Below are 25,740 nucleotides of genomic sequence, written 5' to 3'. Positions count from 1 at the left end.
AAAAAAAAAAAAAAAAAAAAAAAAAAAAAAAAAAAAAAAAAAGAATAAATAAGCCAAATGGTTCATTGTGCCTCTTCTAGGATACCAACCTTCTGACCGTGATTCTGTTCTTGCTCAGTCTCATTTCATGATGTCAACAGAGGGAAACTAAATTGCAATAGATAATTCATGGTTTGGATAGTTCATTCATTCATTCACTGATAAGGTCTATAATTTTTTCTAATAACAAGTTCTGCCCTCCACAAGCTGGTCAGCTAATCAGACTTTCTTCTCCAAATATCTAAATGGGGTCGCTCATTAGTAATTACAGAAAACACTTCTGAGTAGTAGCAGATACATGGGTTGTTAATGAGAACCTAAGCAGTCACTGGGATCATGATGGAAAGTCTAAGACACAGAGAAGCGGAGTATAGGTTCTGCTTCTAGGGGTGCTGATTCAGAAACTCTGGGTTTAGTCTAACCCAGTTTCTGTATGGCCCTAGTCAGTTTTTTTTCTCAGCTAGGTTTAGGATCACTGGGTTAAACCAATCCTGGCTGTTGGGGGCTGGCAAAGGAATAGCTTTGCTTCATAGTTTCCTTCCTGTAGTAGAATTTGAGTGGACTGAGGTGGAATCTTCAATGAAGTGGGTATTTTAAGAGTTCTGGCCTAGGACTGTGTCTCTTATGAGCCTATCTGTCTGTAAAGTGATGATAATAACAGTATTGTGAGGATAATTGGAGATTGTGTATATAAAGATATCCTATAAATTACAAAGCATTAAACAAACGCCAGGGCACAGATAATGAATGAAAAAATGGACAAACTCCCCATGGGCTAGAGGAGAGATTACTTCTGACAGAAAGGGAGTCGAGAATGGCTTCATAGATGAGAACGATTCTAAGTTGGGCTTTGAGGAGGGCAGGACTTCTGGTGGCCAGCAGTATTTGTCTGTTGGGGGGCAGCACCCAAGGTAAAGAAAACCCACTGGAGTAGACAAATGCAGGGCATTTCCGGGGAACAATAAGGAATTCAGAGTGGCTAGGTAAGAGGGGGAGTTTTGGGTGAACATACAGACATAGAAAAAAGGAACATACAAAGGTCTGCATGTCATTAATCTGAATCATAGGTCAAGCTTCACTATGTAAATAGTAATTCTTTTTTTTTTTTTTTTTGGTTTGGGGAATTGAACTTGGGACCTTGCGCTTGTGAGGCAGACGGCAGCACCACTGAGCTAAACCCCCGGCTCTATAATGGTAATTCTTGAGGGCATCTATAAAAGAATAACATAGGATAATAGTTGACATAATAACTGATCATTATTTCAAATTGTCAAGGAAAGGTTAAACTAGTTAAGAAGGCAGAGAAGCATATTTTCATTTGAAATATTTAGGTAGTAAGTAGTTAAAATTAGGCCCAGTGTTGCAGTACACATCTGTGATCCCAGCACTGGGGAGGCTGAGGCAAGAAGATCGCTGAGAGTTCAAAGCCCACCTGTGCTACATAGTGAGACCCTGTATAAACAAATAAACAAACAAACAAGCAGGCAAACAAATACATAGTTAAAATTAAATGTGTCTTGGTGCTAGAAGAGCTTGCTTTAGTGATCTCAGAAATTTCTCTAGAGGAACACTTCTTTTAATAATGATGGATTAATGAAGTACCACTATGTGTTATTTTAATTTTCTCATAAAAAGAAGTATAAGCTCCCTGGAATAATAAGGTTTGAAAACAAACAAACAAAAAAAGTAGGCTTGCAATTAAAATACCTCTGCCACTTTTACTCTTGTGTAAAACACTGGCTTTTATTTTTACTCAGAGGGAGTTTCTGTCTAGTTCTGTCTTAGTGCTTTTTCATAGCTCCTGGAGCCACGTAATTACCAGGAGAAAGTTGCTGATTTCCCTGTTGTCCCAGCATCACTCCTGGGAGGCAGAATTATGTAAACACTGGGGTCAGATGCCCACACCTACTAACTTTGTGGCCACCACTCATTTGTCCTATAAACATGGGCAAGTTACTTAATGACTCACTGAGTCTTAACTGACTCTTCTCATTTGTAAGATAGTACTAATAGTGCTTGCAGAGTTTTGAGGCTGAAATAAAGGAATACTTGTCGGCCCATGGAATAATGCCTAGAACAAAGTCAGGGCTCAACTTACTTTTCTTGCACAAAATATGTGTCTGAGATGATGTTTCTGAGAGTCATCCATGTAAAGCTCTTTTCTTTTCACTGCTATAATAATACTCCACTATTGAATGACTTAAGATTACTCCAGTTTTGCTGTTGCCAATAAGAATGAGAAGGACTGGGGATGTGGCTCAGTGCTGCCTTGCCTGCCTGGCAAGGTCCTGAGTTTGATTTCTGGTACCAGAATTAAAATAAGATTGTAAACATTCTTGTAGCATTCTGATACAAGTGCAAAAGTTTCTTTAAATAATACAGTGATCGTTCCAGTTTTATAGCTATTGTGAATATAGGAGTTCCAGTTATTCTACATCCTTCCCATATTATTACACCTAGGAATTTTTGCCATCCTAGTGGGTGATTTTTTAATTTATCTGATTGCTAATAAAGATAAGCCCCTTTTCATGTATATATATGAACCATTTGTGTTTCCTCCTCTGTGAAAGGAGACACTTGCTGTTGGTGACTGGGTTGCTTTCTTTTCTTAATGATTCAAGGCAATTCTTTATATGTTTTAGATATTGCATCACTTATTAATTCCCTCTCAACTAGTCCGTTGTACTTTTTTTTTTTTTTTTTTTTTTTTTTTGCAAATCTCAGAGTCAAATTCATTACAATTTCAACTTCAGGGTTTCATCGGTGATTCTCCTCTCTATTTCTTGTGGAAGGTGGATTTGGATGGTTAAAAGCAGGTCCCCTAGCCTTTTCTGCTGGGCTATAAGCATCAAGTGCTTGTTGTGGAGATGGTGAAAGGTGCTTCCCAACTCCACTCTAAACAACAGGAGGTCTGTATGTCCTGTAACACACAGATAAGGTAAAGTAAGGAATCCTGGGTAGTGGAATTATAGGTATTTCTTGCTTTCAGTGTACTTTGACAATTTTCTAACTTCCCAGTGATAACTGTGTTATTTATATAATCAGAAATTCACAATTGGTTTTAAAATCATTTTACTCATTAAGGTCTGTAGCTTTTAGAGATGTTTGACTAAACATAGTAGTAGCAGTAGGTTAAGAAAAATCCCATTCCCAGTTTACAAGGTAAACACATCTGTGAATTGACAGATGACACATAGCAGAGGCCAGATATGACAAATCCAACCCCTTTACAAGCTAAATTCTGTGTTCCCAAGGAGGCTGTAAATTATACATGTAGACTGCCTTTATATCCATTGCCTCTTTTAGGTATTTAATTGGAGCTGCTACTGTTGACAATGACGATGGTATCCTTGAGTGCTTTGTTGTGCACCATTTAAAAATCTACCACACAAGGTTCCGAGTCAAATCCCCAGTACTACTACTACTACTACTACTAATAATAATAAAAATCTACCAACATTCAGACAGTGATGCATGACTGTAATCATAGCACTCTGGGAGGCTGAAGCAGGAGGATCACAAGTTCAAGCCCAGCCTGGGGAACTTAGTGACTTAGCAAAACCTTGTCTCAATAGATAAAAAAAGGCTGGGGTATAGCTCAGTGTGAAGGGTCTGGGTTCAACTCTTAGTTTTGCAAACCAACAAACAAACCCTAACCTGCCATGTTTGCTTATACTAATTGTTTTAGTCCCCCACCAGTGGAGCAGAGGAAATGGACTTGAAGATGGATCCCCTGGAGTCAATCTTATGGGATTCAACCTGGAAGAGATGCATGAGGCTGAAGCCTGGATCCAAAAGATCCTGACCTCCCGGGACCACCACGTTATTGAGAACAATCTCATTCTGTACCTTGGCAAAAAGGAACATGAATTTTTGTCTGACCTTCAAACAACCTCACGTGTCTGCATCTTAGAAGTTATCCATCCGGAGAAGGCAAAATTGGAGATTAAAGGAGCTCAGGCTGACTGCATTGAGGTGGTTATGAAGATTGAACATATGCTATGTGACGTTCAGGAGGAAATAATAAGAAAAAAGGAGCAAGGCCTTCAGAGCTTGTCAGGTGCGTAGCTTCCTGTTAACTTAGAAAGTCAGCTCTCCCAGCTGTGCTTCCTTTGGGTGTGACTGTGCTCATACACGTGTGGATAAACCAGAGTGGGAGAGGAAGGAGCAAGCCATCCTGCTTCTGTGTTAGGTCATAAGCTTTTACGAGCCATTTTTAGATGCCCTTTCTGTCATCTGAGTCATTTATTAACAAATGAAAGACACACAGAGGGAGGGGGGTGGAGGGGAGGGGGCATGCGACACCTGAGTTGCCTGAGTGGCTGTTGTAGGAGAGCCTAGAGTAAAACCTATGCCCAAGCCATGGGGGAAAGGGAGCCTACAAAGTGAGCCTTCGAATATAGACACATTCCACTTGATTATTTCTTTCATTGAGTTTTATTGTATTTATTTGAGGCAGCAACAGAAACCCTAAGTAAATTTTTTTACTTTGAGCCTTGTCATCATCATTGGTACACTTTAGTATCTCCTATTCATCAGGATATCTGTGGAAATTGGGGTCTGGAAGATTTTTTTCAGCAGAGCCCTAGAGTCAACCAGGAAATTACACCATTTAAAATGCCACTCTGGGAAACAGGATTGTTTCACTCATTCAGCTACTGTGTACTTAACCATGATACCTGCCAAGCATTGTGCTAGGTACTAGGGGTAAGCAAGGTGGACATTGTCCCTGTTCAAAGTCTAATTGGAAAGACTGACAGGCAAGCAAGCAGATGAGTTATGTTGGCGGAAAGTGAAAGTACTCTAGAAGTGTTGAAGAAAAGCACCTCACCTGGACCTGGGAGGTCAGAGGAAGGCTTCTCACAGAGGTGCCCTAAACAGAGAACTGAGTAATAAGTAGCCATTAGCCAGGCAAAGAAAGCAACTCTTTAGAAATAAGGTTGTTAGTAGAGACTTGGTTATATAAGACCTTATAAACTTCATGAAAGCTTTCATAGCTTTCCTAAGCAAATGAGAAACCATGGAGGATTTGAAGAAAAGATCAGATGTGTTTAGTAAGTTCCCTGGCTGTAATGTGGAGAATAGACTTAGAAGAGGTTCAAAGACTCAGATGCAATATTTCATAGGACCTTTTATTTCCATGTGTCTGTAAAAATCAGTCAAGAACACCCACTGTGGTGGCACATGACTGTAGTCCCAGCACTCAGGAGGCTGAGGCAGGAGGATTGCCAGGAGTTTGAGGCCAACCTGGGATACATAGTGAGTTCAAAGCCAGGCTTAACTACACAGTGAGACCCTGTTTCCAAAACAGCAGAAGCAACAACAACAACAATAACAAAAGTCTGGAAGAAATGATCAAAGTGAGTGCAAGTTTGCGATACATGTTGTGTCTACATTTCACAGAAAACTCAGTGACTAAAAACATGGATAAAAATATTATACAAGCATGACAACCAAGATTATGATTTCAACTTAGTTTCTGAAAGATAATAAATGTGGTTATTTAAACTGACACTGGTTTCAGTTCAGGAGAACAGAAGACAAAGAAACTCTGATCTATAAAGCTTGTGCCATTATTTTAACTGCATTCATCAGTTTGATCCACTATCTCAGCAACTAGCAATTAGAATGAAGATAAGTCCTTTGTTCCACTGCAAGATGGCACTTTTGCTGGGGATGTAGTTCAGCAGTAGAGCACTTGTCTAGCATGTGCAAAGTCCTGGATTTGATCCTTAGCATTGAAAACAAAACAAAACAAAACAGCATTTTTGAGTAAGCATTTAGCAGGTTTCATATATTACTTCACAGCAGTGTTTCAGAGGTTCATGCAAACTGAAATCTCTCAGATTAAAATTTAGAGTACTAACAAAATGGATGATTTTGAAACGCTCTTATTTTAGGGAACATCAAATAGTCATCAGAACAATAAACGTTCAAGAAAAACAGAAGTTAAGTGTCACCCTCCTTTTATGCTATTCTTTTAATCCTTCTTGGTGAGCACCATTGACCACAGAAGTTCATGGATGGATCTTTGGGTCCCCAGTGCCCATTCCAGGGCCTGGCATGTAGTAGGAATTTGAAAAATGTTTGTTGAACTCAAATGAACTTAACCCTAATATTATACCTTATAAATGTGAGCTCTTGGTCTCCAAATTTAATTCCTAGTCTCTTCCTTTGAAGTCTTCTGGCTTCAACACTCCTCTGCTATGGGAGTTTTCTCAGATTTACAAAGTCAGACCTTTAGTGAAGGGGCCTTTTGTGGTTAAATTGAGCCCTTTCAATTAGATAATGTACTAGGGATTGGGTCATTTTAGTATATTTGGTTTTAAGCCAAATTAAAATAAACTGAAGCAAATTTTTGAGGGGGAGATTTCTATTTCTCCACCTGTACCTGTCCAATAAAGAACTTGCTTGAACAAAAGCAGGTCGTAGGGGTGGGGATTTAGCTCAGTGGTGCTGCTGCCTGCCTCGAAAGTGCAAGGTCTGGAGTTCGACCCCTGGTACCTGCCCCCCCCAAAAAAACCTTTCTGTTTACAGAACGTAGAGACAGAAGTTTTGTGTTGCTCATTTTTAGGACAATGGACTGATCAGCAAGGAAAACCACAAGATGAAGTGAATGAAGTGATCTTGTTCCAGCGATTGCCAGTGCTTTTAACACAAGAACTTGAGGATCAAAAGAAACAGTTTAAAAAACATGGTTTGCTGGTTATAAAGGTATACCTGATGAAGGAGGGGCCTGGCTCATCTTGCCACTTATTAACTTGGTTCTGCAGCCAAAGGAAAAGCTTACCTGCTGATGACTCTAAGCTAGCTGCCCAGTGACCTGGGATCCTACAAGGAAGGCAAGGGAGGGAGAGAGGGAGGGAGGGGCAGAAGTAGAGTTGGAGTCACGTGGAAGAAATGATGTTAAGACGTAGAGAAGCCAGATTCAAGATCCAGAAACCAGTGATCTGCCCACCTTTGGGCAATACAAAAGAAAACCAAACAGTGTTTATCACAGTGTATTGTAATTACTTACGTATTTTCACTTCTTACTAAACCATGAACTTTAACCACTTAACTGTTTACCCCGAGCATCACTTGAGCAGGGGTCATTTCAAGAGTCAGTTCTTGTTAGCACGGGATACACTCGTATGTCCATTTATTTGTTTTAAATCGACTTTTTTTGCATACTTTTTTATTTAGAATGTTGTATTTACCTTTGGTGTTTGTTTCGAGTGAAATCTAATAACAAGTTCTGGTTTCCTCTTTTACTAATTTGTGTTTATTTTATTTGTGAAAAATACCCTATAATGTTGCGCTACAATTGATAAAAACATGTAAGTACATTAGATATAATTTCTGTACTTCTCCAGAACTCAGCAAAATCCTTTTACAATATAAAATGGACAATTTTGGACACTGAGATGGGCAGGAAGGAAGGGCTAAAAGATCTGCAAAAGAAAAAACTTAAAGAGAGAGGAATGTTAGCATATTCGAGAGGAAAGTCTATTGTGAAATGAAAAAACAAAAAAGACATCTTGTCAACTATTCGTGATACAGAAATGACAGAACTTGAAAGAAGAAATGAAACTAAAAAAATTCCAACAGTGGTCAATGATTATAATAATTCTATGGGTGGTGTTGACAGGGTTGACCATCATCTAACAAGCTATTCTATATTCACAAAGCGAGGGAAAATATTATCATATAATATGATGTACCTTCTGGAACAAACAATATAGAACTCATTTGTTATTGATTCAAAACAAGGGGGATCAAAAAGTCATTTACAATTTAGATTAGGTTTAATAGACCAAGTAATTGAAAAATACAAAATAGCAAAACACCAACCAGGATGTCTGTCGTCAACGTCTTCACCATTACATTTTTTTATTTTTTATTTTTTTGCTTTTTATTGAGTTTATTGGTACATTCTAGGTCTACAGTACAGTTACATTCATTACTGGAATCTTGTACCTTTACATGACAGGTCTTGGCTCTCATTTTTTCCACTTGTCCCTGCCCTCCCTTCACTCCCTCCTCCCCTCCCCATTTACAAACACTTTATTTCCATTTTTTCATTTTCTCATACTTTTTTCTTTTCCCTTATTCCCTTTCCCCTACCCTTCCCACTTTCCCTACACCTTTAGCTCTTTCACCATTACATTTAGTAGGTAGACATTTTATTGAAATTATACCACCCACCAAAAAAAAAGGAAGCCAAAACAACACTGTAAAGTGTGTTGTTCAAAGAAAAATAATAATGCAAAGAAAAATTGGAAAGAAACTAGATACTCCTGTCCAGATTGCAACATTGCATTGTGTTTTTTGCCTTTTGGGTTTTATTTTTGGTACCGGAGACCAAACTCGGGTCCTTGCACTTGCGTGGCAGGCGGTGGAACCACTGAGCTAAATCCCTAGCCCCAGCAGTGCATTGTGTATTGGATGTTTTAAGATATACTCTAAACAGAAAAATTATTTAATAAATTTGATGAAACTGTTATGTGTAATTCTGTTATATTACTTTATAAAAATTAACAAAGAATACACAATGTTTGGTCATCTTGTATTTAAATAATTGGATCGGTAAGTGGTTAAGAGGGCAGACACTGTTGCTGACCTTTTCATTATTAGTGCTTGGCACATTGTGATTGCTTAGTGAATTTTTATTAAATGAATCCATTGAAGAAGCAGCAGAGAATTCTGAAGAGATAGATATCAAACAATGAGAAGATTGGGGCCAGAGAGAATCTTACGCAACTTTATTTGAAAAGCAAATTATATGTAAAGTAGTTTGCATAGAAGGAAGCACCTTTATTTTTTAAGCAGTACAAGAGGCAATTTGAGTCACTGTTTTCCGGTCTCTTTTTGAGTTTTTCTTTTCTTTGGGTTATAGGTGGAGAAGATAGACAACCCGGTTCTTATGGCTGCCTTCCAAAGAAAGAAGAGACTTATGGAAGAGAGAACACACAGGCAGTCCGTGAGCCGCAGGCTGTTTCAGCAAGTCCCACGTGGGCTCTGCAGTGCGGTTTGCAGAATTGGTTTCCAGAGATTGTACTCTGTGCCCTGTGGTAGGTGTCAGCCCCTCATGCTTGGGGCTACTCCTGTGGGAATTGGGAAGCAGACATCGGCAGATAGCTCACTAGTAAAGGCATCATCCTGTGGGGTGGGGAATCATTTCCAGCTGGAATTTAGAGGTAAAGTGTTTCAGAGGGGGTTTATTTTAAACTTTTCCTTCATGTCTGTTATTGATAATGCATTTTACATTGATGAAAGTATATGGAGTAGGATCTTCAGTTCACTGTTGTTTGGTTTTTTCCCTCATTTCTGTTTCTGTGTCTTATCACAAGAGAGCACCTTGGGCTTTTTTCTTTTTCTTTTTGGCTTACTAATCTCAACAAAATTATTAACAACACCACTGAGCTGTTCTCAGCCCTTAATTAAAAGGACATTTCCCTAAATTTGAGACAGTTGGTCTCAAATTGGTCTTCTAGTTAACCCTTTTCATTTCTTGTAGCCTACTAGTGAGTGAATTAGATGTGGTAGGTGAAGTGAGTAACATCTCAATATCCTTTTCAATCACAGGAGTTTCAGGTGTAGTGTCCACATCTCTCTTCAATTATATAGAATCATGGGACATTTAATTGTTATACGATACCCTTTCTTTTTCAGTCGTCATTGAAACCTTCTGGCTTTAGCTATCTCCCAAGGAGGCCAAGGACTTCAGCAGTCATCACAGGGGGACCTAGCAGTGCAGTTTCATTTTGCCTGGTCCATTCACTAGTAGCCCCCGACCTTTACCTTTCAAATGTGCAGCATGGCTTCTGCTTTGGAGTCACTTCTAACAGTCTTGGTTTCTAGAAAGCCACAGGTCTGGATTCATCTTTTTGACGAAAAGAACTTCGTCACTAGCAGGGGTAAAAATTGAGCACAGACAATTTCCTAGAGATAAAAATAAATGAATTACCATTGCCAGGAAACCTTCTGAGTTCGATCAAAGATGCGATGATCTGTATGTTCCCTTCACTGCCAAAGTCTTACGTTGGCAACGTTCATTTGCTTCTTCATTAGTTTCTGTACTTAGACTGTTCTTGCTAAGATCATCAGTATCTTCCTGTTTTCTAAATCTGGTGAGTCCTCTTCTCAGTCCTGTGCCCAGCGTTGCTAATTTTCTACCTAACATCTATACACATCTTTCCTCCCAGAACAACACCATCCTCCCAAAGAAGAGTCCTGATGTCTTATCTAGGCTCATCATCAGCCTCAAGTCTAGGCAGTTCTCTCTAAAAGATTAAAGGCAAGGAATTGCCCCCACATTCTCATTAGATAATGATACCAGAAGGAACGGGAAATGTGCAGTGAAAATTCCCTTTCTGAAAGGGAAGAGAGAGCATGGTAGTGCGTTCTGGGAGGCCAAAGTATGAGGATGGCAAGTTCAAGCCCAGCCTGGGCAAATTGGCATGACCCTTCCTCAAAAATAGGGCTGGGGATGTAGCTCAGTGCAATTAAATTCAACACTACTCAAATTGCACCTTAAATTCAACCCCCGGTACCACAAATATACATGCAACAAACAGTCACTGGCCCACACGATTTATCATGTGTGACTGGTCAGGAATAGTAAGGACTTCCTATTCTGGGAGTAGAGTAAACCCTTATTTTTGCACTGTGGGAGATATTTATTATGTGATATAGGTCCATTACCTGCCAGGGGACCATGGATTGCCTCACAGGCTATCACTTGCTCAGGCTGGTACAGCCAGGCTTGTGATTTCTTCAGCAATATGGTTCCTTTAAAAACTCAGCAGGCATGAGGCCTTCTCACTTCCAGTCAAGTTTACAGCCTCAAAATCAACCAAAGATATTGTTTCCATATAGTCTTTAAGCTTCAAGAATTTCATCTTTTTCCTTGGGCCTCTTTGCTCGTGACTACCTGCAAAATCCCTTAGCTTAACAGCAATTGCTGGGAAGCAATTCAGATTGTACATTTCATGGGTAGACACTACGTGTAAAGTCACCTGTGCCAAGGGACTCATCTCTGTGGCATGGAGAGAACTATAAACTGATGCTGCTAAACAAGCCTCAGAGATGTTAATCTCACTGCCACAGATGCTTGTCATGTGGAGTACAAATCTCGGCTTTTTCAGACTTGTAGTATTCTAAATAATAGGACTCTCAGTCAATTTAGATGGCCAGCCACAGGCACAGGGCTTCTGTCGGCCAAACCTGCCTCCTCCCTCCTTTCTTTTTCTCACTTCCTTCTTGTCATTTATTCTGTGCTTGCCTTCTAGCCAGTTCTGCTAAGTTCGCCTCTTGCTTGTAGAATTTTTTTCTATTAAATTCTTTTATTGGTACATTTTAGGTATACAATACATTTACATTCATCATTGAGAATTTGTACCTTTACATGATGTATCTTGGTTCTTATTTTTTCCCCATTCCCCTGCTCTCCCTTCAACCCATCCACCTCTTCCTAGTTATGTAGGGTTTTCTTTTAATGAAGGAGTCTACACACTTGCAATTCCATTATTGGGCTCATTCATTCCATAATTTAAAAAATTTTATTAGTAATGCTTACAGTACCTAATGAACACGTTCATTGTGGGGAATTGGTACAAGTACATATAACAACTCAATTCTGATTTTTTTCCCCTTTCTTTGCTACCTCCTCTTTAAAATTTTTTTCCAGAATCATTTATTTTATATGTCCTTATCAAGTTAATTATAAATACAGATTAACAACCAGACTAACAGGCCAAAATCCATATAAAACGTATAAGGCAATCATACTAAATCAAGGTACACTTTTAGATGCATTATCATTGTTAGATTAAGGTAACTTTTCTCTTTCTTTTACCATTGTCTTTTATTTTGCAATTTATTTATAGATTAGGTTTCTCCTATAAGAGAAATGATACGATATTTAAACTTGTATGTCTGATTTATTTCACTTAACATTATGGTCTCAAGGTGCATCCATTTTCCTTCAAGGGGCTTCCTACCAATGACTCATGTTTACCTTTCTTTATGCAGGGAGGTACTCCATTGTGTATAAACACCATGTTTTCTTTATCCATTCATCTGTTGATGACTATATAGGCCACTTCCAAGATTTTTATGAATTGTGCTGCTACAAACATGGGTATGCATACATTACTGTGGTGTGATGTCTTTAACTCTAGGGAAGATACCTACAAATGGAATAGCTGGGCTAAAAAAAAACTTATAATTTCAATTTATGCAGCATCTCTGTACTGAATTCCACAGTGGTTATACTCCCAACAGTACAGAAGCATTCCTTTTTTCTCCAAGGCCTCACCAGCATTTTTCTTGGTTGATTTCTTGATGATAGCCATTCTTTCTGGAATGAGAGATGGAATCTCAGTGTTGTTTTAATTTGCACTTTTCAAATCGCCAGTGGTGTTGAACATTTTTTTGTGTATTTATTGGCAGTTTGTACTTCTTCATCTATTTATTTCAGATGCCCATTTTTTGATTCAGTCTTTAAATTTGGGAGGGTCTGACTTTTTTTAGTTCTTTATATATACTAGATATTAATCCTTTGTCTGAGGTGTAGCTAACAAAACATTTTCCCCATTCTGTAGGTTGTCCCACTCTTGCTGGTTTCCTTTGCTGTGCAGAAGCTTTTTTGTTTGATGTGATTTCTTTTGTTGATTCTTGGTATTATTTTTTATTTATTGATTTGTTTGTTTGTTTATTTTGGTACCAGGGATTGAACTCAGGACCTTGCACTTGCCAGGCAGGCAGTGGAACCACTGAGCTAAATTCCCGACCCTATTGGTATTATTTCTTGCGCAACCAGGGTTGCTTTCAAAAAGTCCTTGTCTATACCTATGCCTTCAAGAGTTGTAGCTATTGTATCTTCTAGCAGATTGTTTGTATTTTAATATTATATCTTTGATCCACTTTGATTTTTAGTTTGTGCATGGTAAGAGATCTGGGTCTAGGTTCAATCTTTGACATGTGTATAGCCTGTTTTCCAGCATCATTTTTTTTTTTTGGAGGGGTATTGAGGATCAAACTCAGGACCTTGCACTTGCCAGGCAGCTGGCAGCACCACTGAGCTAAATCCCCAACCCTCCAGCATCATTTCTTAAATGGCTGTCATGGCAAGGCATGGTGGTGCATGTCTGTATGAGGCTGAGGCAGGAGGATCACCTCAAATTCAAGGCCAACCTGGGTTATATTGTGAATTCAAGGCTAGCTTGAACTACATAGCGAGAACCTGTCTCAAAATAATTTTTTTTAAAAGAAGATATCTTTCCTTCAGTGACACTGGTTATTCATGTTTTGTATTGTTCTGTTTAGTTTTTGTAGTGTTTTATTAGTGTCTTCTGAAAGCTCCTGGATCATTATGGTTATTATTTCCATTATCTGTTAATTATATCTTCTGCGGTCTTGCTGAGTACCCCTTTGTTCTATTTTCTCCTCCGTTACCCTTTCAAGTAATTTTGGTACGTGGCTTATGATATTCTGCTCTTTTGTAACCGCTTCTTTGGCTTTGGGGAAGCTGGGAGTTCTGGGAAGTATTTTGTTGCCTTGTCTTTCTCATGTTTCTATTGCCTGTTTGTTTTGGTTTGGTTTTTGTGCTGAGATTTGTGGATGTTTATAATGTAAAGATTTTGTGGCTAGTATAAAGATCTCTTTAGTTGCTTTTCTGCGATGTACTTAGGGCATGGCTAACTGTAGTCCTTTGTGTCAGCCCCAAGATCTGATTCCTTGGTTAATTGGGGAAGTAAGATTGCAGTGTAATTAGACCAACAACCGAGTTCTCTGGGAATGTACTCTAATATTGCTAACGTCACTAAAGTACTGGCTTACACAGAAAGGATATTTGTGGAACTGTGGTAATATCGAGCAAATCAGTAGTATTGTCCAAGACAAGTTGCATATTAACATACCATAAGCACCAATTATGTACCATCCCTAACTGTAGAGAAGAAATCCACAGTTATGGTGTAAAAACCCAGGTTTTGACTTGTAGCTAATATGTACTAAACGTAACAGCTATATTTCTGCCGATGGTAGAAAAGAATTCAACAGTAATTTTACAGAGTTAACTATTAGATGATTAACAAAGCTTTATATTTATACTATTAGAGATAGGGGGTTTGGGAATGGGGGAATGCTAGGGGAAAGAACCGAAACCTTAAAGTATAAGACTATGAGAAGGAAGAGAGAAGTGGTACAAAGGATCCTACTGGGGAGTAGAAGGGTCTTTATAGAGTTAGGTAAAGGTAAGAGAAAAAAAAACCAATGAGAAATAGAAGATAAAAGAAAAAGAGGGAAGAAAAAATAAATTATAGGGTGTAGGAATAAGAGAAAAAAATTTTTTTCAGCTTTAATTGAGTTTATTGGTACATTTTAGGGATACAGTACAGTTACATTCATTGTTGGGATCTTGTACCTCTACATGACAAGTCTTGATTCTCATTTTTTCCCCTTACCCCTGCCCTCCCTTCACCCCCTCCTCTCCTCCCCATCTACAAACACTTTATTTCCAACTTTTCATTATCTCACATTTTTTTCTTTTCCCTTATTACCCTTCCCCTACCCATCCCACCTTCCCTACACCTTAAGCTGTTTCTTCCCATTTCTAAATGTCAGTAATCTTATTAGGATCTTATGTACTATTGCAGATTATTCACACCAGAGAAACTATTCGGTATTTACACATGTGTGACTTATAAGAGAGAAAAAATTTAAGGAAGAAAAATTAAGAGGAAAAACAAAGAGAAAAAAAAAGGAAAAGAGATAAGCAAGGAAGGACAAAAGAAATTTCTCCAATCTCTAATAAACTGATGAAGAAGAAAGGAGGGTAGGAAAAAAAAAAGAAACAAAACTAAAAACAATTCATGCACTCACAAAACAAAATGATAAAAAACAGAAGCCACCACAAAAAAAACAAAACCAAAACAAACAAAAATTCATCTGTGATTTTCCTTCTGGGATCAACAATCTTAGGGTGGTGTCTAAATCAAGATGTGCTCCTGCTCACACTGGTAGATAAAGAAGGCGGTCAGGCCCCAGAGCTGTGCTGAGTGCAGGCACCAACAGGCAGCAGGATCTGGGCAGGGCCTGTGATCCTCAAATCCAGAGCAGCTCAGGCTGAGTCTGCCTCTGGCTGTGGGGGCAGGGCCTTTAGCTTATTATTATTATTTTATTTATTTATTTATTTTTTTGGTATCAGGAATAGAGCTCAGGCAGGTGCTAAATACCTCTCTAACCCCAAGTTCTTCTTTTTTTGCTTAATATTTTTTCTCCATCTCATTTATTATAAACTTTTTATAACAAACTTCAGCTGTTAAAATGTTAAAGGGTCCTTTTTTTTCTGTTCTCAGATTGTTACATTTTAAAATTAGACTGGCTGCCAATAGAACAGTACTAACCTTGAGTTTTTTATCAACAGAACCCTGGGTTCTTTGGCTTAAATCCCTCAGGGGGTTTCCTTCCAGCCTGACTGAGGCTTCCAGATCATTGCTGTCTCCGACGGCTCTGCTCACCTGATCACTGTGGTAGTGTAAGACTGGGAGCCCTGCACTGAAGCTGCGGTTGAGTCCCCAGTCAGAGTGCCAACCCTTCCCCAGAATGGCTTCTGCCCAACCACTCTCTCAGGGGATGTGGCTGGTGCACACTTGGACTGGAGTGGCTCACTGGCTGACCAGCTGTTGGCTGCTGAAGGACTCTTGTGGGGGCAGAATCCTGCGCTCTCAGGACAGCTGTCTGTTCCACCACTGTGCTTCTCTCTGAACTCTCTGGAGTCCCCAGCTTTTACTTAGTCTTTCTAAATTCAGTCTCTCCTGTGAGCCTTAAGCCAGAGGCCTGGGGAAAAGTGCAGATTGTCCCTTCCTGTCTCTTCAATTTCTCTGTAAGTTTTAGTTTTTGTCAGACCCCTCCTGGTTCTCAGGGATCTCTCTCTCCTCTCTCTTTCTTCTTCTTCTCCTTCTCCTTCATCTTCTCCTTCTTTTCTCTCTCCTCTCTCCTTCTTCCTCTTCCTCCTCCTCCTCTTCCTTCTCCTCTTCGTCTTCTCCTCCTCCCCCCACTTCTCTCTCTCTGTCTCTCTCCTGTCTCCTTCCCCAAGTTGTTATTTTCCATCGTCTGGATTGTGAATCTTGGAGAGGCAGAATTGTTGCTTACCTCTCCACTATTTTCTTGGAAGTCCCTTACAGTTATTTATTAAACACATTCTATAAATCAGGCCTTATGCTAGGGGGTGCCAAAAATATGTAGCAATAAACAAAAACCACAGAGTTCTTGCCTTTGTAATTTAAAATCTTGTGTATCCACTTGTTACCCATGCTTGCTTTATTTATTTATTTAGAGATGAGATCTCACTATATAGTGCAACTGGGCCTTGAACTCATTATGTAGCTCAAGCTGGCCTTGAACTCGCAGTGACCCTGAGTACTGGGATTACAGAAGTGCTCCACCAGGCCTGGCTCCCATGCTTTTTGTTTTTGTGGTACCAGGGATCAAACTTGGGACCTTGTGCTTGTGAGGCAGGCGGCAGAACCACTGAGCTAAATCCCCAGCCCTTGGCTCCTGTGCTTTAAAGGTGGTCCTTTCCTGAGTTCCAAAGAAAATCTACTTTCTTTTTCCTCCACAATGTCCCCTTGGGTGGTTATGTACATTCCCATGGCCTCGATTCTTCTAATGATGACGATCTACAAATTCCTAACCCTAAATCCTTCTTTCCTGATGTGCAGGGCCATATATCTTACTTTGCCCTTGGAACATCTTTACCTAGATGTATCATAGGCACCTCACCCTGAGGTCTTTTCCTTTTCTTGGTTATGCTTTTCTGTAAGAAATATATTCTTTGTTTTCTGATTCTACCCTGGCTAATAGCATTACCATCTACCTACCTGGTCTCCCAAGGCTAAACTATTACCATCCTTCATTCTTGCTTTTTTTGACAGGTTCTGAGTCACTAAGTTGCCCAGGCTGGGCTCAAACTTACAATGCTCATGCCTCAGCCACATAGAGTGCTGGGATTATAGGCTTCTATTTCTACACTCAGCTGCTTCACCCTTACATGTAGTTACCTGTAGTTATCATAAAGATCAGCCCAGCTTTGTTCATATATGTGCGGCTGAAGCGAGCACTTCCACCTTTGTTCATACTCCCTTTATCTTTCCTTAGGCCTAAACTACCAGGTCCTTTCTTTGCCTCAAAACACACCCCTATCTAATCTATGCTTTGCTACCTGAATTATCATTGCCTGTCCTGGAACCCTCCCCAGCGTTGCTACTTTCCACTCAGTACCAGGCTGGATGAGAGACTGCTCCCAGAAGAGTCAGACAATGATCCCTTCAGCACTGGGCATCCCCTCCACTTATGAGGTTTCTACTGTGCATATGCTGACTCCCAGGGTCCTTTTGAACAGTGGAGCTGTTAAGCAAGCCCCTTCTCAAAGTTTTCAGATCTGTTACATCTTCTCAGATTCTTCTTTCCATTAGCCAGAGAGCTTTTATTTGTCTTGCAGTGAGAAAACGGCTCTAGAGTATCTTGTATTATTCTTTCCTCTGTTGTTTGTTGTTAAAACTCCATGCTATGAATCCTCTGGGTTTATGCCAGGTGTGGGGGTGCACATCTGTAATCCCAGCACTCTGGAGGCTCAGGCAGAAGGATCCTTGGGAGTTTGAGGCTCAGGCTGCAGTGAGTTCCAGGCCAGCCTAAAATACATATGGAGACTTTGACACAAAAAACAAAACAAAACAAAGGAATGCAACATATGTAGCCCACACTGGCCTTGAACTCACTGCAATCCTCTTGCCTCAGGCTTCCAGAGTGTTGGGATTACAGGTATGCAACACTGGGCCAGTTGAACTTGTCTTTTTTTGCTCAGGAGGTAATAAGTGACAAGAACTCAATGTAAGAAGGGGAGGAAGAACAAAGTTCAAGAAGAAACTTTTGAGAAAGAAAAAACTTTTAGTTTTATCTCAAAATATTACTTTGCCATGCACAGAGATACTTTTGAGAAGTTTGAAAGCAGTCATTTTTGAATCTCTAGACCAGCACTGTTCGATGTGGTAATTGCTGGCCACACGGGACTATTTGGCACTAATCTAAATTGAGATTTACAGTACATATAAAATAAATACCATATTTCAGACCTACTGAAAATAATGTAAAATATTTCTGCAATAATTTTTATATTGATTAAAATGTTGAGATGTGAGAGCACTTTGAATCCTATGGGCTAAATAAAAAATTAATTGTATCTGTTTCTTTTTAATATGGCTACTAGAAAATTTTAGATTTCTTATGTGGCTTATATTTCATTTCTACTTAACAGTGCTGCTCTATTGCCTAAAATACTATTGTTAAGTGTAGAAAAAGAGTAAGGGAAGGAAGGAAAGAAGGAATGAAAATACAGCCTCTCTTGGGCTGGGGATTTAGCTCAGTGGTTCTGCCGCCTGCCTCACAAGGGCCCAAGTTTGATCCCTGGTACCAAAAAGAAAAAGAAAATGAAAATACAGCCTCTCAAATAAGTTTTAATTTTTTTCTCTCTGACGTTATTATTTTCAGCACTGCAGGGTTGAACCCAGGGCCTTGTGTATATTAAATTTGCATTCCTCAACCCCTCTAAGTGATGTTAGACATTGTTTTGAACAGCGGATTACTGAGGTCCTTAGCTTCTTGAATGCAGGTGTCAGTAGCAATTTGTTTCAAGGGAAAGAATTGTGGGTGCCTTGGCTTTAGCTACAGGCACTTGGAACTGAGAGGAAGGGATTATTTGGAGAATTAGAGCATGCAATACATATTAGTACCTTAGTTACTTTGTTTGTGGCTGAGACAAAAGACTGGACACCCAAAGGAGGAAAGGTTTGTTTCTGCTTACAGCTGTAGAGGTTTCAGTCCATAGTCAGTTGGCTCCAAGGCAGGGTGGCAGGGAAGAGGGGCATCACAGAGGAGAAACAGTCCATGGCAAGCAGGCCAGAGATAGTGAAGCAGCATTCTGTCCCTTTCTATTCCATCCAGGCTATAAGCCTATAGATTGGTGTCACCCATTCCCAGGGTGGGGCTTCCATTATCCACACCCTTCATCCCAGTATCTCAGTCTTAATCTATAATCACACACCCTAATCCAGCCACCTTTGAAACTCTTCACCTATGACTGCAGGAGCCTTTTGGGGGGACTTTTATATACAAGCTGTAACAGTACCCAAACAGGCAATATTATTGGTCAGATAATAATAATAACCTTTTTTGTTCTTTTATTAGACCCAAAATATGGAGCTGGCATATACTTCACCAGTAACCTCAAAAACCTAGCAGACAAGGCCAAGAAAACACCTGCCACCGATAAGCTGATCTATGTGTTTGAGGCTGATGTACTCACAGGCTCCTTCTGCCAGGGTCATCAGTTAAATGTTGTCCCTCCACCACTGAGTCCTGGAGCCATAGATGGTCACGACAGCCTGGTTGACAACATGTCCAGCCCTGAAACCTTTGTTATTTTTAGTGGCACACAGGCTATGCCCCAGTATCTGTGGGTATGCATCCAGGATCCTGAGCGGTCACAGGACCAGTAATGTTCTCTTCACAGCAGCCTTGGGGGAAATTCTCAAGAAGCAGCTCTGTTGACTAGTCTTGACACCATTTTAATGACTCACATGGCCTTGCTTTGGGAGAAAAAATTAAATCATAACCATCAGTGATGCAGAGTGGTCTGACGATTGCAAATGGGTCATCTATGTGGATAGATTGGATCATTGGAAGGACCAGCAATGTAGTAGGATCTTGGTGCTCTCGCCTTTGTCTTTAGTTCTTGGGGTTAGGGTAGACAGACACCAACCGAAACACGCTTGAGACTGTTCTTTTTCCTTGTCATTGTTGTTCATCTCTTTCGCTGTAGGTAACAGCAAAAAAAATTTTTGCATGCAACGATGAGATTTTTCCAGAATATAATCCAAACCATTTATTTTCTAAAATGATGATATAAAATATGACAGCAGAATTATTTTAGATTTTCTAGAGAGTTTTATAAAGTGCTTTACATATCAAAATAAATAACCTTTGAGTAACTGGCTCTGAGAAATTATTTGCAAAATGAAAGATCGGAAGCAGAATATTCAATTTGAATACAGCCCTCTTAAGCAGTGCTGCTCAGGCACCATGAAGCCAAGGTCACAATTCTCTAGATATTTACTGATCATGAGAAACATTTCAGCCACTTTCTGGGTACTAGGGATATGATCCTGGAAAAGGCAACTATCACCACAGAGCTTTTAACTTGAATAATCTGAAAGGTAGATACAAGCAACTTAAGTATGATTAGGTATAATAAAAAGAGAACTACAGATTCTTCAGAAAAAGTTAAAAGGGAGAAGGATTAATTAATCAGGGATCGGGAAGAGGCCTTCAAAAGGAACTGAAATTCAAGCTGAGATCACTGGAAGGGTATGTTAGGCAAAGAAAACAGCTCTGAGCCGGGTGTGGTGGTGCATGCCTGTAATTCCAGCACTCGGGAGGCTGAGGCAGGAGGATCACTGTGAGTTCGAGACCAGCGTGGACTACACAGTGCTTCCAGAGTAGTCTGAACTACATAGTGAGACTCTGTCTCAAAAACAAACAAACATGCAAAAAAAAACCCCAAGCTCTGATAAAGGGTGAATACAGTGTGATTTGGCTCACATTTGATTCCAACGTACTATTTGTAATGTAGAGGCCAGCTAATCTCACCTCTAACTTTCAAATCCTATTTCCTGTACTTCTAAACTCTCATGACCTCACACCCTCAACCTCTTGGACATAATACATCTTCTTTCCCCTTGTCTTACCTTAATTTACATTCTCTCTGAAAGAAGCATGTTATTCTCTCATACGTTACCCTTGGATCTAAGCAACAGGGGATTCTACCTTGGACCACTGGTTTGAAAGATCACTTCATATGGGACCCATGCTTGAGTCCCATACTGATGCTCTTCTGGCTGTATCCATCACAACCAGGCCATTAGTCCACAGGGCCAAGAGAATAGATCCTGCACTGTTCACGTGTAAGCCCACCCAGTAGGTATCAAGGACCACCAAATTTCTTGAAACAGCTGAGTCTACTTTCAGTGCATGATTGCATCTCTTTCTTGGGTCTCTCCTGCACTATGCCATAGTCTGCATTAAGAATGGTCAAGGGAGTGTAATGTAGCTCAGAGGTACAGCGCTTGCCTAGCATGCATGAGACCCTGGATTCGATCTCCTGCACCACCACCACAGCAATAAAAAGCCAAAGGATGATTTTTTGCAGGAATGGGGGTCTGAGGTGTCCACATGCATACACATGAGGTTTGTGGTACCAAGTTGAGAGAAAATGGAATCTTTTTCCCCACCCTCTCTTTTCTTTCTTTCCTTTCTGCCTGCCTGTCTGCCTTCTTCTTTCCTTTCTTCCTTCAGGCTGGCCTCGAACTCAAGGCATCCCTCTTAACCTCCTGAGTGCTGAGATAGATTATGCGTGTGCACCACCACACCAGGCCTAAAAGGATGTAATCTTTGAAGTGCCAATAAGAAAAGGAAGACTTGAGTTGTTCAAAATTAATGCAGGAACAACACAAATTCCACCCCCCACAAAAAGACTGAACTGAGTAGTAGCTCATGCCTGTAATCCCAATTACTCATAAGACTGAAGCAGGAGGATTGCAAGTTTGAAGTTAACCTCGAAAACTTAGGCCCTGTCCAAAAATAAAAATGGTATAAAAGATTGGGGACATAGTTTAGTGCTCCCTGGGTTCAATCCCTAATACAAAAGAAGGGAGAGGAGAGAGAGAGAGAGAGAGAGAGAGAGAGAGAGAAGCTAATGCGGGTGGGGGAGGAGATAAGATTGTTTCTGAATTTAAAATAAGAAAAAAATTCCCAGAAAAAGACAACCAAGGGCTGGGATTTAGCTCAGTGGTTCTACCACCTGAGTCACAAGCACACGGAGTTCCATAAATCCCCAGTACCAAAAAAAAAAAAAGATAAGTTGAACAGAACTTTCTGAATGTCCTTATACAAACTGGAAACTAATCTGAAATCTACTCCTATTTCATGATTTCAGATTATGTCTGTGCTTTAAAACTATTTTCCAGAAAAGAGGTTTAATTTATAATGATGTCTGACACGTTTCTGAGTGTTTTAAAAGTGGTGGGTATTGAAGATACTGAATGCCTAGATGCTTAATTTATAGATACTAAGGACCTAATTGACTGTACATACAGAGTGGGTGGACATTTTGGAGAGCTGAAAATGAATTCCTATGAGCTTAATAACCTTCTGTGCTATTAAATAAAATTCTCAAACACTTTGGTGAGAGAAAACCTAGCTGGATGTCATACTTTGCACTGACAACATGAATCAGTGCAATGCAGGTATAAGAGCAGAGTTGCAAGTCAAAATTATGTTTGACTGTATTGTTTTACCATATTTTTCACAGTATTTTCTTTATAAAAGGGGGGGGTCCAAAAGGCTACAGGGAGTTCAAAGCAGTATTAATGGAAAAGAAAACAATAAAAATATCCTACCATATCATAAAAAACCAAGTCATTATTTTAAATTTAATATAGGTAATATCTGCTTACTTAGTTGTATTTATATTCTTTTAAAAATTCTTATATTTATGTGTCTTAAGAATGTAAAATAATATGGCCTATAAAATTTAAATATGCCATAAAAATTAAAATAAATTGCTTTACAGAGGATAGAAACATTGTTTTTTGGTACCAGGGATTGAACTCAGGACCTTGTGCTTGCAAGGCAAGCACTGTTCCACTAAGCTAAATCCCAGGTCCTAAAAACTTTGGTTTTATTTTATTTTACTATTATTTTTTTTTTTTTTGGCACCGGGATTGAATTTGGGATCTTGAGCTTGTGAGGCAGGCAGTGGAACTAGGAGCCACTGAGCTAAATCCCCAGCCTGAAACATTGTGTTTAAATTGTCATATTTTTCTTAAATCTTTTATTTGCTTAATTGGTACTTTTATTAATTATTACCAGGTGCTACCTTTTACTGGTCTTACTGCTATTGTTTAATCAATAGCATGTATGTAGCAGAGAAGAAATACAACAGAATATATAATTTCAAGTAAATATTCTTCATAGTTTTATATTCAAGTAATAACACACATGCAGTTTATATTATTTTTATTTATTTCCACACCTAGTAGGCAAAAATTTAAAAATCAGAATTTGCAAATGTTACCAAGATACATAAAAAGGAGAATCTTATATAGCATGGAACATAAAAGTTGGTACAACACTTTGTAAAATAATCCAGCAATACCTAGTTTAATTTTCTATTTCTGTGTAACAAGTTATCACAGACCTAAAGGCTGAAAACACATTGATTATCTTATAGTTTTTGTGGGCCAACAGTTACACAGCTTAGCTGGCTCCTCTGTTTAGGGTTTAACCAAGTTGCAATGAAGTATGTCGGGCTGTCATCTCATCTAGAGGCTTGATTGTGGATGAATCTATTTCCACGCTCTCAGGTTGTTGGTGGAATCCATTTCCGTGTGGTTGTATGATTGAGGACCCTGGCTTCTTACTGACTCCCACCTAGCTTCCTAGAGGCTGTGGTTCCCGGTCACCTTATCATGTGGCAGTTTAAAACACAACAGCTTGCTTCTTCAGGGCCAGCAGGATAGTCTCTAGCTCTAGTCTTCTAAGACAAAGTCTTATATAATAAAATGTCATCAGGGGAGTGACATTGCATCGTCCATGCTAGATTCTATTGGCTAAAAGAATTCCATCCAAACTCAAGGTGTGGGGATTACACAGGCATACTTCATGGGACAGAGATCATGGGGAGTATTTCAGCATTTTGCCTAGCACATCTAATGACATTAAGGATGCAACACCCTAAGAGGTAGTTTCCCTGTACATAGTATAGGTATACAAGACTATGTATAGCAGCATTGATTGTGATAGAAAAAATATAAATCTATAATTTTAAGTTTCTCAATGTATAATCAGCTTATAGAACAGCACATATGGTATAATGACATTTTTGTACAGGTAACATATATAGGAATTATGCTTCCAGCAATGACCTACTGCAGTTACTTTGGACCAACTCTTCTATACTAAGAACTGGAGAAAATATTAAAAACATTAATGCACTGCAAAGGTAACAGGCAGGGAGAATGTGTGGATGCTAGATATGGAAAAAAAGAGAAACCATTGAGAAGTGAGCCTGACATTTATTATCACTTTTCCAAATCTGTGGTGATTGCTAACTCTTAAAAAACTGAGCAGCACTGTTTCTTGGAGCTGAGGAGACCCTGCCAAAGGGACAGACCAATAAAACCCTGCGAGCTTTGACTGAGCCCTTCCAGGACTATGCCTTATGCAGGAGTCAGGGCAAGTTGGAACAAACTTGCTTTCACAAGTCCATCTCTGAATAATTAATATTAGTTCGTGATTAGAATAGTGATCTGTCCTTAGCCTAGCTATGGTCAGCCATACCTGCCCCAGTCTCCCCCATAAAACTCCTTCCTTTTCTCCAGACCTTCTGCTGAAACTCAACTCTGATTCTCATAAACATACCATCAGTGAATGAGAGGAAGGAGGAGATAAGGGAGAATGGAGGGAGGAAGAAAATAAACATTATATAGTCTAGAATTCAATTAGTATGGCCCTCTTTTCCCCTCTCCAACACTTATAAATGCATTATAGTAATCTATATTTACAACTGGGGTTTGAATCCAGGGCTCTTGCGCAGAACTGCATCCCTTGTCCTTTACTATGTAGTTGAGACTGACGTGGAACTCACTATGTAGCCCAGGTTGGTCTCGAACTCACAGTGATCCTCCTGCCTCAGCCACCCGACTTCTGGGATTATTCTTGTGAGCCACCACGCCCAGCTCTCTCAGTCCTTTATTTTGAGACAAGGTCTCTCCCTCGGTCACTACGTTTCCAGACTGGGCCCACACTCGTGACTTCCCTGCTTTAGCCTTTCTTGGCGGAAGTGCTGGGACTACGGGCGTGAGACACCACACCCAGGAATTCCATCTTTCACTTTGTTTCCTAGGATGTGTTTTGTTTTGGTAAACCGAGTCACACATGGAACTTTTCTTTTGGCGACCTCTGCTTGACTGATTTCAGTTTTTCATTTGTTGAAGCCATTATTTCATTTCTTCCCTCAAAAGAATTCCACAGAATTTAATAGTAACGATCACTTGCCCAAATTTTTCGTTTCAGAGTACCTACTGAGGAAAGCAAGTATTTGTGTTAAAAATTTCTTAATGATATTATGGCACTTATAAATTGTCAGGGAAAGGGGATGGGTAATAACTAAAGAGAGAATACCTAGAGGGTTCCCGAAAACAGGCTGCATGTGAACCCTCCGAGGTGAAGCGCTGTAGTTACTTTGTAATACTCCCTCCGCCTTCAATCATCCATTCAGCAAACTTGTACAGTATTAGGCATCTACTGTGTGAGAGGGTAGACACAGAAACCGAAGGGGGTTCGGTCCGCCCTGGAATAGCGTAGTAGAGGTAGGTTGGAAGACAGAACTTTGCCGGCCTTTTCCAACAATTGCAAACCTCCTCCTCATCTGGATCCTCTCCCCCGCCCGCGACACCGCTGTCGCGCGCGATTTGCGAGTCCCAGATCGAGATAGACATATGAAGACTACACTTTCCGGCAGCCTCTGCGGTTGGAGGCGAAAGGGGCTTGCGCATGCGCGCATGCCGGCCCCCGCACGCAGGCGCAGTGCGCACGCCG

General features: G+C 39.9%; 1 protein-coding gene across 3 annotated transcripts in view; it reads left to right on the top strand.

The window, feature by feature from the left end:
• The window catches only part of Kpna1 (karyopherin subunit alpha 1), a 91,623-nt gene that overhangs the window by 15,441 nt on the left and 50,442 nt on the right, over positions 1–25,740 (top strand). For all 3 annotated transcript variants that reach the window (XM_010617966.3, XM_019206688.2, XM_019206689.2), the window contains 3 exons: positions 3,728–4,099; positions 6,614–6,753; positions 8,918–9,092. In XM_010617966.3, the coding sequence (XP_010616268.1) occupies positions 3,728–4,099; positions 6,614–6,753; positions 8,918–9,092 (687 nt within the window). The remainder of the gene's footprint in view (positions 1–3,727; positions 4,100–6,613; positions 6,754–8,917; positions 9,093–25,740) is intronic.

This window comes from Fukomys damarensis, unplaced genomic scaffold (genome assembly GCF_012274545.1).
Source record: "Fukomys damarensis isolate Sample0158 unplaced genomic scaffold, DMR_v1.0_HiC HiC_scaffold_24, whole genome shotgun sequence".
Lineage (NCBI taxonomy): Eukaryota > Metazoa > Chordata > Mammalia > Rodentia > Bathyergidae > Fukomys > Fukomys damarensis.
Note: the sequence above shows the minus strand (reverse complement) of the source record. Positions and strands in the feature narration are given on the sequence as shown.